At 41.3% G+C, this 13,994-nt stretch overlaps 1 protein-coding gene across 2 annotated transcripts in view; it reads right to left on the bottom strand.

Moving 5' to 3' along the window:
- The window catches only part of Tbc1d9 (TBC1 domain family, member 9 (with GRAM domain)), a gene marked incomplete in the record, with an annotated part of 109,879 nt that overhangs the window by 95,251 nt on the left and 634 nt on the right, over nucleotides 1–13,994 (bottom strand). For both annotated transcript variants that reach the window (XM_005400866.2, XM_005400867.2), the window contains 1 exon segment: nucleotides 13,785–13,994. In XM_005400866.2, coding sequence (XP_005400923.1) covers nucleotides 13,785–13,914 — 130 coding nt within the window.

Genomic DNA, 13,994 nt, shown 5'->3' with positions numbered 1-13,994 from the left:
TGGGAGTAAGAGAAAGATGCTGAGATTTTTATCATCATAGTCAAAGACAGTCTTCTACTGCTATTGTTGAACAATATGTAGTAAGCTGAACATTTCAAACTGGTTGGAAGGCCAGAACATTACCCGGAGATAATTTAAGTCTTCTTACAATTTACAGTAATAGTGCTGCAAACATAACAATAAATCCCTGAAAATGGTTTTGGTGGAAAATTCAGACTTTAGGGTACTGGGTTTTTGGGTCTTTTTCTTTCTTTTTTTTTTTTTTGAGACAGGGTCTTGCTGTGTAGTTCAGGCTGGTCTTAATTTCACTTGTAACCCAGGCTGGTCTCAAACTCACAGTGATTCTCCTGCCTCAGCCTCCCAAGTGCTGGGATAACTAGGCATGTGCCACCACACCCAGCTGGTTCTTAATGTTTTGATTCACAATGTATGTTAAGGAGATGTAGAAAGTGTTAGAGCTTCAAGCACAGAAAAACACACATTTTCCATAAATCCTGTACATAACCTCCAGTTGCTCAAGGACCTCCTAGACTCTCTTATCAGTTTCAGTAACATCTAAAACCAAAAACACCGTGAGGACCCAAGGTTGCCACGATCATGTGAAAACTGTACTAACAGTGTTCTGTCTACAGGAGAAATCAGACAGATATCAATAAAGAAAAGCTGTATGCTCCTGACACGAATCACATTAATAAAAATCAATATGGTACGCCAAGTTTACATTTTCCTCTCTTGGTAGCCGTAGCCTTTAAGACTGGCGCCCTCAAAGTAAGCACAGGTTTTTTTTTTGAGGCGGGGGAGTACCGGAAATCGAACTCATGACCTCACGCTTGCCAGGCAGGTGCTGTGCCGCCTGGCTATCTCCCCAGCCCAAGCATGGCTTTTTTCTCTGCTGAACACTGCTACAAACAGGTCTCTCTTCTTCGTCTGGTCTTCTATACATCATTCGTTCCCTGTGCTCCTAACTTCATCACATGCACGGCTCCCTCACACTGTGGTGTCACAGGAGGCCTGAACTGGAGAAACTCTGGAAACCTCTTTTGGGGAAAAACTTAGACAGTTTTCAGACTTCCTCCCTGCATGCAGTGACGTCTTGCTGTCTTCTTTCCACCAGCTGCATGTAAGCCCCGAGTTTGCTTTGCCTGGGGCTCCTTTATCTTCCCAAAGAACACACCCCCACGCCCTCTCCTCCCTCTCTTTTCTTTACCTCTTGCTTTAGTTCTTTCTTTACAAACTCAGCCAAAACTGGGGACAAACCTAACCTCTGCCTATTACTATCAGGGTCTCCTCAAGAAAGATACTTCACTTTTGAGCACTCAATTTTGTCATCAAGAACAGAAAAGAGAGTGTCTCATCTACAGAGTTATGAAAATCAAGTTAGAAAGGAGTAAGAAGATGGGTAGGGAGAAAAGGAGAGAGGAAAAGTCCAACTATGTTCTAAGTATGTGCCAACTGTCAACGAAAGCCCCTGCTCTGTACGATGAATATGCACTAATAACTTGTTTTTAAAATCGGAATGTTCTCAACTGAACGCCTCAGCCACAAAAGGACAGCAGCAAACATTAACTTTTAAAAATGTATTCATAAAAAAAAAAAAATGTATTCATGCATTCACAAAGTAATGTAACTGTAATAATAAGGTTTGGAGATTTCACTTCAGATCACAGAAAAGTTATTACCAAGATGCTTCAAGAGATAATGCATTTTACATTATTCATTACAGCAACACATACATACATGGGATAAAACGTGAGAGAAGGGAAAGAGTAAATAAATTAACAATTTCTTTTCATGCTTCGGTTATATAGCTCAGATGTAAATCTCTTTAAGTCCTGTTTTTTTTTTTTAATTAATGACTATCTTAGTTTCTACGTTAACACAAGGATTCACTTGTGCTACTGAAGTGTGCAGTGTTTTCTTTATTAAGAAGCATTAAAGGCAAATAATCTAGAAAAAAACTGGATAAGCAGGGTTGAGCTCTTGTTTAAAGTGTAAACTGAGGAGTTCTCAAGGTTCTCTTGACCTTCCCTCTAGCAAACCCCTGGCCTTTGGAGGTACCAGGCAGGGCGTGGGGTCGGGCTCAGCCACCTGGGGGTGCAGGGCAGACTCTTCACTTGGCTTTAGGCTCCTGGCATTAGGTAGGAGAGTTACTTTCAACCGAAGGAAAGCTTCTAATCCAAACTTCAGTGGGAGCTAAAAGCGCCTAAGGGAATCTCTGGAGAGGATCCCACAGCCCTGCACCTCGCTATCTGGTGCTCCCTGAGAGGACATGCAAATCATCCTCCAGCAAAATGGAGAAATGTCAGGTGAAGGGAAAGAGTGGTCAGAGGTGAAGAACACGTTAAAAAATGATGACCCTGTCCCCTGAGCTCTTCAGAACACACATCGGGCAGAAAGGAAAAAACAGACAAGGGGACAGCAGGTGCAAGATTTCTTCATAGTCTTTGGTCTAACTACTGGGAGATGTTTCCAAATCATAAATTCCTATTAAAAAAAACTACACACACACACACACACACACACAGAGAGAGAGAGAGAGAGAGAGAGAGAGAGAGAGAGAGAGAGAGAGAGAGAGGAGCAGCCTTCTATCCCCCACCCCACCCAGTGCTCTCCCTAGGGATTCCAGTGGTGGAGGGCGAGAGAGCAGAGGGGAAGAAGGCAGGGAGGGAGGGAGCAGCTCTAGGAGGAAGAGAGGGAAGAACGACTGGTGTCTCCTGCAGAACTTTCAAAGTGTGCCTGCAGGGAAGGGACGGAAGAAGGGGGAGGGGAGAAAGCTGGGGAAGAAAGTATTAGCAACGCATAATGTAAGCTTGCTGCTCAAAATTCATCTTCTCTGAAGAGCCTGAATGTTTGACTTACTTTGTTAAGCTGCCTGAACCTCTCAGGTAGCAATTTTCTTTGACACTTCAGAGGTTTCCTGTCCGTGCCCTGCACAGCTCAGTGGCTGCTCACACATTGGTGAGAGTCAGAGCCCTCCGGGGGCACCATCCCGCCAGGGAGGGAGATGGCAGGTGGTCACCTAGGAAAGGCCCTTTGTGCTTCCTTTGCTTGACATAACTTATGTCAGTGCTCCAAAAGGGTGCTCACAGATTATGAAGCTGCATTTTAAATGAGAAAATCAAACTCAGACAGGAGGAGCAACTTTGCAATGCACATGTCCATAAAAGGAGCAGCTATGATCTGAATTAGAAAGTTGTCTGCTCGCTAGGAAAGCCCTGAAGAGCTCAGCACCGCGAGGAAGGCAAAGAACACAAAGCACTGCGTTCAGTGAGTCAGTTGAAGGGCAAACCTGTGGTTTTCCCGGTTTCCCCTGGCATTCCCTGCACCTGCGCCCCACTGCTCCTGCCTTCTGCTTGCAAGACACACAGCTCAGAGTGGCATCCACCACAGACATAGTGCCTCGTTCCAAATTCCCCTGTTTTTCTCCATACTTGGGACTGAGCCCAGGGCCCGCACACTGAACTGTGTCCCCAGCCCTTCACAATGCTGATTTACCAAACAGGCTTCCGTGAGTGGGGTCTGGGAAGCGGGGTACAATTTCACAACCCAACATCTCAGAGTGGGTCCTGTTTGTGCAGGAGAAACGAGATCCGGGACAATGCATGCAGTGTTGCCGGAACAGGAGTTCTGCCTCAACCTCTGAAATGCCTCACATTTCTGCAGAAAAGCCTCTCCCAGCTTTTCTCCTGCTGACTTTTTGAGATTGGTTTACACACACACACACACACACACACACACACACACACACACACGATGTCAAAAAGCATCTCAAATCTTACATAAGCTACATGTTTGTGCTTTCTAATTCTGTGTAGAGCCCTAGGCAAAGTGTGATATGAATGACTAAGTCATTCTGGGACGAAGTTCTCCTGAAGTTGATAATAACAAGTAGCGGGTAGGAATTCATAGACCAAGCAAGCAAAATCTGCTCCTGGCTGAGCACGTTTCTTGCTAGTGGTGCTTGCTCATTATGCAACGTTTACGAGCCCAGGTCATGCACAGCTATAGACTACCACCCACTCCAGCACACAAACGTTACAACTTTGAGCTCCGTTAGAAACTTAGACAAATTTCAACAGCTCTTACGTACATGGAAAAAGCATTAACTGCTACATTCACCTCCTCACAGACTCTACTAATAATAAAAATTGTCAAGAGGAAAGCAGTTACCCGAGTGTACTAACCAGCTCGGTTTTTAAGAACATTTCTTTGCCACTTCTTTCTCCCCACTGGCAGATTGTTTGTTACTAAATGAATAGTTTCCTAATTCAGTGACACTCCCGCACTGCCCAGTGCCCTAGATCAGATGAAATGATCTGACACAGACTTCATCAGACTGCACGCACACGTTATCCACATCCACTCCACTCTCCTAACTTTATTCATCCAGGTCTGATCACGAGGTTAACAATGGCAGAAACTTGCCTTTTCTCTCCCTTCCTTCCTTCTTCCTTCCCTCCCTCCCTCCTTCCCTCCCTCCCTTCCTTCCTTCCTTCTTCCCTCCCTCCTTCCCTCCCTTCCTTCCTTCCTTCTTTCTCTCTCTCTTTTTCTTTTTCTTTCCCATCTCTGTAAAGTTAGCATCCCAAGTACTCAAACACATTCTGACTCGAGCTGCCCGTAGAGGAGATCATACATGTGATTTTGTGCTGACCTCTCTGGTGACATCCGCAGCACCAAGCCTCATGTCCTAGTTCACCTGGCATCCGTGAGGCACCCGAAGCCTCATGCGATGTTTTAGTGTTCTCATTTTTACAGAGGCAGTATCCATAGCTTTTTTTCAGATTCTCATGGTGGGGAGCGGTTGTGAGGAAAAAAAAATAAGATTAACACACAACACTATAATCAGTCTTGTAAAGAATGCTAAAAAGGGGGGAACTCAAATTGATTCCCATTTATTAGCTGGGGACCTAAGCAAGTCACTCAGTTTAAAGCCTTGGTTTCCTTTTCTGTAAAACAGAGATAACAACAGTACCCACCTTTAAATGCAAGATAAGATAATTTGCACCAATAGCCACTAGTATGAATTATACAAATATACTTTAAGATACTAAATAAAAAAGAGACAAATTACATCTTCTGGGGGACAGAGAAATTCAAGGGGGAAGAGGTCTACATGAAGCTACTAATATTTGGGGAGGCATTTGCTTCTTCCAGAGCCGGCTGCAGAGTGCACGAGAGTCTGGGAGATTTTTTTTTTTTTTTATCAAAACCATGGATTGGAGGGATGAGAACAAGGGTCAGTGCCACCGAAACAGCAGGGAAGCGAATGAAGACCCCTTTCTCTGGATGTCAGATGACTACAGCCCAACCACAAGTGTCAATCTGAGGTAGGCAAAACCATCCAGAGGTTGTTCAGTTTTGAAATATATCAATACCTAAATTTAAAGTGACTTTGATTGGCAACAAGAGAATAGTATCTCTTACAGAAAGTAACATTATCTTCTGTTTACGATTACTTCTACAATGCACAAGTATAAGGGCCAGTACATAAGCAAAAGTAACCAGGCAGAAAGGGAAATCTAACACCATGAATGAAAATTAAGAGAAACAACAGACAACATAAGAGATGCTCAAGATATTGAAGTTAATGGAAACTTTGAAAGAACTATACTTGCTCTAAAAGGATAAAAAAACAAGATTGAAGGTTACAAAAGTAGGAAATTACAAAGATGAATCAAATGGAAATTTTGAACTGAAAAGCTAGTTAAGAACCATGAGGCTTAAAAGTGGTTAAATGCACCTGAAGAAGTAGTAAATTGGAATGTAGATCAGAAGAAAATAATCTAAATGTAAAAATCAACAGACAACAGACATATGCGATACAATAAGATCAAAGATACACGTAACTGGAGTGCCAATGGAGAGATAAATAGATGGAAAGCAATATTTGAAAAGAGTGGACGAGAAGTTTACAAAAAAAAGGACAAATTGAAGAAATTATGCTATTCTTAAACAGGATTTTTAAAAATCCATAAATGGCCAGGCAAGGTACTGCACACTTATAAATCCAGTACTTGGGAGGCTGAGACAGGAGAATCGCTATCAGTTCAAGGCCAGCCTGCACTACAGAGGAAGACCCTGTGTCATAAAAAAAAAAAAAAAAAAATCCACAAATATCTTTGCCATAGTAAAGTCAAAGAGAAAATCTTAGAAAGCAGTCACAGAAAAAATGTCACCTGCAAAAGAAAAATAGTTCAGAGGGACAGCTTACTTCTTGAAAGAGTATGTAAGTCAGAAGGGGATGGGACAGCACCTTCACTGGGCTGTCAACCATTAAGCACAAAAATATCACTCAAGAATGAAAGCATACTGAACTCAAGTCCAGACAACATGGAAACTGAGAAAACTCACCAGTAGACCAGTAGGCTCAACTCTCACTAAACACAGAATATTTCTTAATAGAAAAGTGATTCTGGATAAAGGTTAGCAGTGGAAGAAGAAATACAACAAAATGGTAAATATGGAATTCTAACTGAATATAGACTTTCGAAAGTAATGGTACTTACCTGCCCTTGGGTTGAAATATGTTAAGAACTAAGAGATGCTATAATGATAATGTGTAACTGCGGGTGGAGAGTAAACAGTAAAAGTGTTCCATGGCCCTTTCATTATCCAAGAAACAAAATTCAAAGTGCCTATTAAAAAATAGAACTACCAATTGACAATACTCTTTGCTAAGTCAAAAATGCTCTGTAATTTCCAGAGTAACCACTAAAAGAATAATGAAATGAATATAAAACTTCTAGCTAATAGTCTTTCACCAATGTACATTAAAAATGGAAAGAAACATCATATCCCACCAAAAGGCAAGGGGAGTATATAAAAAGCATATTGGGTATGTAGAAAAAAATAGAAATCACTTAATAAAATAGTTGATTTGAACCAAATTATTGGTACACTAACTAGTAACTCTGTGAAGAGGCAAAGATTTTCAAAATGGATTAAGAAAAACCATCCACTATGCTATTTACAAGACACATCTAAAACACAGGTTCCATAAAGGTTGGAAGTAAACATATAAAATTACCATACGAACACTAACTCCTGTAATCCCAGCACTCAGGAAGATCTCTGTAATCTCAGCATTGAGGCAGGAGGATCTCTGTAAGTTTGAGGCCAGCCTGGGCCACATAATCAGTTCAAAAAGCCCCCCAAAACCAAATGACCAAATAAATATTTTGTAATAGAAATAATGAGACGTTAAGCAATTCTGGAGATATAGCTGAATAATTCCATTACGATAAAATGCTCAATTCACCAGCAATATAATTATAAATGTATGACAATAATATAGCCTCAACCCATATAAAACAAAAATTTAAGAAACTATATTGAGAATAGTCAAAACCAAAATTATGATGGAAAAATTTAATATAGCTCTATAATTACAGAATTAGAAAATTAAAATATTAAGATATGGAATATCTGATCACACAGTGAACTTATCAAGTGAATATAAATAAATAACTTATACAGCAACTGAAAGATATGTTCTTCTCAAACAGAACAAGCTCACATTTTTGTTTGTTTTTGGTGCCGGAAATCAAACTCATGACCTTCCACCTGCCAGGCAGGTGCTGCACCCCTGATCTATATCCCTGGCCCAAGCTAACATTTTTTGACCACCAGCAGCACATAAAAAAGTCTTAATAAATTTCAAAGCACTAAAATCATATAAAATATGATTATGGTTTCTGACTGTATTAGAATAAATATCAACATGTTTGGAAATGAAGAACTATACATCTAAATAATTCAAGGTAAAGATGATTTTGTTTTATGAAAATAAAAGCTATTTTGTGTAAAATAATCTCAAAATACTACATATCAACATTTGGGGAATGCTGAAAATGCCATGTTTAGACAAAAATACATAGTTCTAAAATGCATAAACTGTATTAAGAAGTAAAGCTAAAATTCAGTTAATTAAGTATCATTTCCAAGAAGCTAGATAGACAATTTATAGCTAAAGGAAATAATAAAGATCAGAGCAGAAACTGGGCCTGGTGGTGCACACATCTAAACCAACCTACCACTTGGAAGGCTGAGGCAGGAGAATCTCAAATTCAACCTGGATTACACAGTGAGTTCAAGGGTGGCCTGGTCTACAAAATGAAACTATCTCAAAAAAGAAAGGAAGAAAGGAAAAAAGGAAGAGAGGGAGGAAGGGAGGAAAAGAGGGTGGCAGGCAGGCAGGCAGGCAGGCAGGCAGGCAGCATGGTAGTGTATTCCAGAGGAAACTTCAAGGCCAGACAGCCTTATTGATGAATTCTACAGAAGATCTAAGGATGAAATTATACTGGTACAACACAAACCTTATAAGGACACAGAAATCCTAAGGATTGGGCAATGATATTAATAATCATGTAGAAAGAATACTATATCACAGTCAAACTGGATTTTATAGATGCAAGTTCAATTAAACACTTAAAGATCAGTTAATAAGTCACCACATGAACAAAATAAAAGAGCATACTTCAACAGATATAAGAAAAAAGTATCTCAAAAAAGTTCAATATCCACGCAATCAAAAAATCTTGACAAACTAGGAATAACAACCCCCTTACAATGAAAAAAAAATCCACAAAAATAGTCATACTTAATAATGAGCAATCATGATGAATGTAATCATTATGCACTGCAAACATGTACTAATAAAAGTAAAAATTTGGAGAAAAAAATAATGAACAAAAAGTTTAAAGTCTTTTAAAATCAGCAAAGGGAAAAGATATACACAGTTACAGTAATTTACCACTGTACATGAGATCTTGGCATGTGAAGGGAAAGAAAAAGTTTCAAAAGCATAGAGATTAGAAAATTATCAATATTACTAGATATGGTTTAATGTATAAAAAATACAGAAGAATCTATAGATACATTACTAGAACTCATATAATTCATTTCTTATGTTAGCTATGTTTAGGATACAAGATAAATACACAAACAACCACAATGTATTTCTATATCCCAATGAAACAGAATTAAAAAATTCTTTTAAAGAGATGTACAAGGGGCTGGGGATTTAGCTCAGCGGCAAAAGCGCCTGCCTGGCAAGCGCAAGGTCGTGAGTTTGGTTCCCGGTACCGGAGAAAAACCAAAATGAATTCAAGGCCAACCAAAAGTGCACAGTGAGACCCTATCTCAAAAAGTCAAAAAAAAAAAAAAAAAAAACAAACAAAATAAAGAGATGTACAACAGAATGAGAAAATATTATATATCTGGGAATAAATCTAATAAGATGTATAAGACCTCTACATGGAAAACTATGTGATTTTATTGAGACACTTAAAAAAATCCCAATAAATAGGTAGGAATATATAAAGCTCATGTACTGAAAAACTCCATAATGAAATCAACAATTCTTCCAAAATGTACTTATAGACTCAACACTATCTCACTTCAAAATTCCAAGTTTCAAAGTCCTTTGTTCTGTGTTGTTTTGCTTTGTTACAATTAAATAAATTGACTTTAAAACATGATACAGGGCCGAGGATATAGCTCAGCAGCACAGTACCTGCCCGGCAAGCACAAGGTCCTGAGGTTGATTCCAGGTACCAAAAAAAAAAAAAAAGGGGGGGGGGCATAAATGTAAAAGTGAAAGAATAGCCAAGAAACTCTTAAAGAACAAAGAACAAAATAAAGGATTTGATCTACTGAATATAAATTCTTATCATAAAACAGCAGTTTGGTATTGGTACAAGAATACACTAACCAATCAGAGAAATAGACCACCCACATTTGGACAGTTTATTTACAAATAAAGAGGCCTTCAGCGTAGTGAGGACAGAATGGCTTTCCTAATAAATTAGGCTGCTTCAAGTGCATATCCAAAAAACACATTTTTAAAACAAAATCTGGCCTGTACCTTACCCAATATGCAAAGATTTATTCCCAGCGAATAGTAGATATAAACTTGGAAGTAGAAACTGTAAAGGTCTTTGAAGATAATCTTACAATCCCAGAGTACAGAAAGATTTACTGAACAGAACACAATGAAACACTAACATAAAGGGAACAAAATCTATGAAGGATTTGGATGATAAAAGTTAAAACCTCTGTTCTCGGTAAGAGACAGACTAGGCAGACAAGAGAAGGATTTAACCATACACTTAACCGATGGGCTCATAACCAGAATATTAAAATAATTCCCACAAATCAATGAGAAAAAGAGAAGCGTTGCAATTGAAAATGGGCAAGAGACCTGAACAGCCACTCACAAAACATTTCAGACGGTTGACAACGACGCAAGAGAAGGAACTCCACACTTCACCAGTCAGCAAAAAACACACTAAAACGGCAACGTGCTATGAACTAAAACGGTACGTGCTACGCACTGGCTTCATGGCTAACATGACAAAGTCTGATGTCGCTGAGGACAGGGAGCAAGGGAAATGCTCACATGCTGCTGGTGTACGGTGCAAGTGCTTCAGAAATAGTTTGAGATTACCTAACAGACCTGATGCTACGCAACTCCTATACACTAGCACTTCCTCACCTGGATATGGGCCAAATGTATGCCCACAGGTGCCATGAAATCCGCATTAGAATGACCACAGCCGCAGTGTCCAGGCTGCCAGCAAACGGACCATCCAAAAGCTCACCACCAACGCAGGAGACAGTGTTAAATCGGTTACAGCGCGTTCACGTAAGAGTTTCCTGTATAGCACAGAAAAGCGGACAAACCAGAGCCACAAGCAGCAACATTTGTGAATGCCACAAATACAACACTGGGCGAAAGAATCCAGACACACACGAGCACTCTATGATTCCATGTCACGCCTTTCTCAAAAACCAGACAAAACCAAAATACATATTGTGTTTAGGGATGTGTTATTTGTTGAGAAAACTGTAATAGGCCACGTCTATGCAAAACCATCAGCACAAGGTGCTAACATTCCGTTTGTTCCTTTAACCTGGTGTTGGTAGCAGAGTGTTCATTTTGTCATAGATGTGATTGTATTCTACACCTTATTTTGTGTACTGGTCTGCATGCTTATGAAATCGCCATTAAAAGGGATTAACTAAGTAAATTAAATGCATATATAATAGAAAGCTTAACTATATATTTCCTGGAGTTGGGGGCAGAATAGATTTTTTTAAAAAATTAGGAGTGTTCGGCCCATTATTTGAACAGAAGTCTATGCTAACACCTTCCGGGGGCCCGTCCTGAGCACACATGGTGCATTCTTGGCCAGTTCACCTCGGACAGGCTTCCCACTATCTGTCGCCATCCTTCTGCTGAGCAGACACTCCTCACTGCCTCGGTCCAGATAATCTACTTTGTATAAAAGTCCCGAGATGGGCCAGAAAATCTCCAACAACCCATCCCTCACCCTTGCTCTTTCCTCCTCGCCACTCCCCGCCCTGGTACTCAGCTCAAACTCACGGACTCAGGGACTCTTTCCTCTGCTCCCGGCTCCACCCTCCACCCTCGAGGCTGCTCCTCTGCAGATGGCAAGGCAGGTGCACTGGTCATTTTCAACTGGCTCCGCCTCCCACATCCTGGAACACTGATCCGGAGGGACCACAGGGCCAGGCTTCCCTGTCCAGCTGGCTTCTGCAGAGCTCTGCTGGTGGAAGCAACAGCAGAAAGTGGGAGGCCGGGAGAAGAGGAGTTGGGGCCTGTCCACCCCTCTCGCTGTGGTCTGTGTTTACAGGGGTGGCTGCTTCCTACAGGCCCAGTTCTTCCTCTCCGGCTCCAGCATTCATGGACTCCAGTGACATCACCCTGACTTGCTTTTCCTCCCCACTGCTATGCCTTTCATTGATTCTCATAAGCCAGCCTCCATCCTTCTGAGCTAGCTTTTCACTGAACTCTCCATTTGCACTGGGCAAGATTCTGCTTTTCCCTGGGACCCTACATAGCATAGCAGTAACTGTACACTCATCGATGTGATTGTTTCATCAGCACCTGTCTTCTGCTATGCTGTGAGCTTCATGAACTGGCACTGCAGAAACTGTCAACAAATACTTAATGATTTAGCAAGTTAATGATGAGCAAATGAACTCACATTAGGGTCGGAATATACTATACATAGCACAAAGATTTCTGAAATGTTCCTGCTATGTCTGACGTGGAACCAAACTATTAGACCAAACATTCTACCTGTGGGTTAAAAATAGCTTTGGTTGGCAGGAATAGCTGAACTCATGAATAAATTTTAATTATTCCAGAAATAAGTACAGTGGCTGTGAGCTCTAAACGTGAAAGATATAATTTTATCTATCTGAAATAAATTATCAATGACAAGAGTCTAAGTGGACAACAGATGAACTAACTCATACACTTTAGTCAGTTATGATTCTAAGTATCAGTAGGCACACAAAAGAAATCTCCACACCCCTGAATTTTTCACATCTTTCTGCAAATGGCCAGGGACAATAAATATTTAGTGGTTACTGGTATAGGAGGGGTAACTCCAGCTCACGCTGTTTTTTTCTTGCTATACTAATCTACTTAGGTTTAATACAGAATGACCTAGGTTGATCCCAATATTAGACATGCAAGTTATACATTAAAGTTTACCAGTTAGATAACTTCTACAAAATGATCTGGAAAACTGTGATTCCAATTAGCTGGTCAGTATTTCCATAATGGAGTCAAAGCTCCACAGATTTTCTCTCTCACAGCAGAAAAAATACAAAAAAAAAAAAAAAAAAATCAGATTACCTACAGGCCACCTGACGTATTAGCAAAACCTTTGACACATATCTTAGTATATGCTGCATCCACCAAGACACCTGAATTTTATTCAGAAAGCTAGTTTATATATAGTACAATCACAAAGAAATACATACCATATCAAGAATTTTTATTCAGTAACATGGCACTGTAAAACAATTTTCAAGTATGCGAATTCTATGAGGGTGGAACAGTCTCAACTTTGAAGTCGTCAATAATCACCTCTTTTCTTCATTTACTTTCCTCGTGAAAAGTTCTGTCTTCTGAAAACTTTCACTATGATCAGTAGTCCCACTGTTCACAGTATTAGGGAGTTCCAATTTCTTTAGTATGGTAAGAGCTCCAGATGATTTGTGACCTCCCACCAGGCAAACTAGTTAGTTAATAAAGGAAGATCCTTCTCATAGGTCACTACTTGGGGTACGGGTCTGAGTGATCGTTTAATTTTGAATGCTAAGACACGGCTCCCGTTAGTTACACCAATAATACCATGTAAGGAGGCCTGCAAAGAAGTGGTCAAGTTAAATTTGCTATAATGCAGTCAACACAGCCAGTTCTTTTTACAACCAGAACCAGAAAATTTGCTTTGTTTTGTCTAATGAGGTGCAACAAAAGAATTTCTTTTTCCTTATTCATTCTCCCCGGTCATAACTAATATAGGAAATGACCACATCAGCTCCCTACTGATTGCTTTCTTGGAAACAAAAGAGCATTTTGTACCTGACCCAGCTCCTGCTCATAAAGACGGTGAACTAAAAATTAACCATCCCCCCCACTCTTCTTCATATACGAAGCACTGTTTTTGAAGGAGGCAGGGGAAACACTGCATTCAATCCTTAAGGGAAAATACTCCCCCTCTCCGCCCCAGACTCGCTCTTCCCGGTTCGCAGGCACATCACCCACCAGCGGGGCGCCCAGTACGCGCAGACCCCATAGCCAGGCAGAGTGCAGGGAGAACAAGCACCCCTCGCCCAGTCTGAAAATCACGACTCCGGGCGGGACCGGGCGCGCAGGCCCCGGGGACCGGGCGGCGTCCTCGTCCGCCTCCCGGTGCCCGCAGCCCGGGGCGCGCTCGCCCGCAGGGACGCGCCGGGGTCCTTACCCGCCAGTCCTCCGCCGCCGTCCCCGTCGCCGGCGTGCCCCTTCCTCCGCTGCAGGATGAAGTACGGGTTGGCCCTCTCGGTGACCCACAGCGCGTTGGCCAGCAGCACCTCCTCGGGGTTCACCCACATGGTCCCGGCCGCCGCGGGCGGACGCACAAAGGGGCCGCGGCCGGGTCCTGCGCACACGGGCGCGCACAGGAGCGCGCTCG

Source organism: Chinchilla lanigera, unplaced genomic scaffold (assembly GCF_000276665.1).
Source record: "Chinchilla lanigera isolate Chin_1 unplaced genomic scaffold, ChiLan1.0 scaffold00070, whole genome shotgun sequence".
Classification (NCBI taxonomy): Eukaryota; Metazoa; Chordata; class Mammalia; order Rodentia; family Chinchillidae; genus Chinchilla; species Chinchilla lanigera.
Note: the sequence above shows the minus strand (reverse complement) of the source record. Positions and strands in the feature narration are given on the sequence as shown.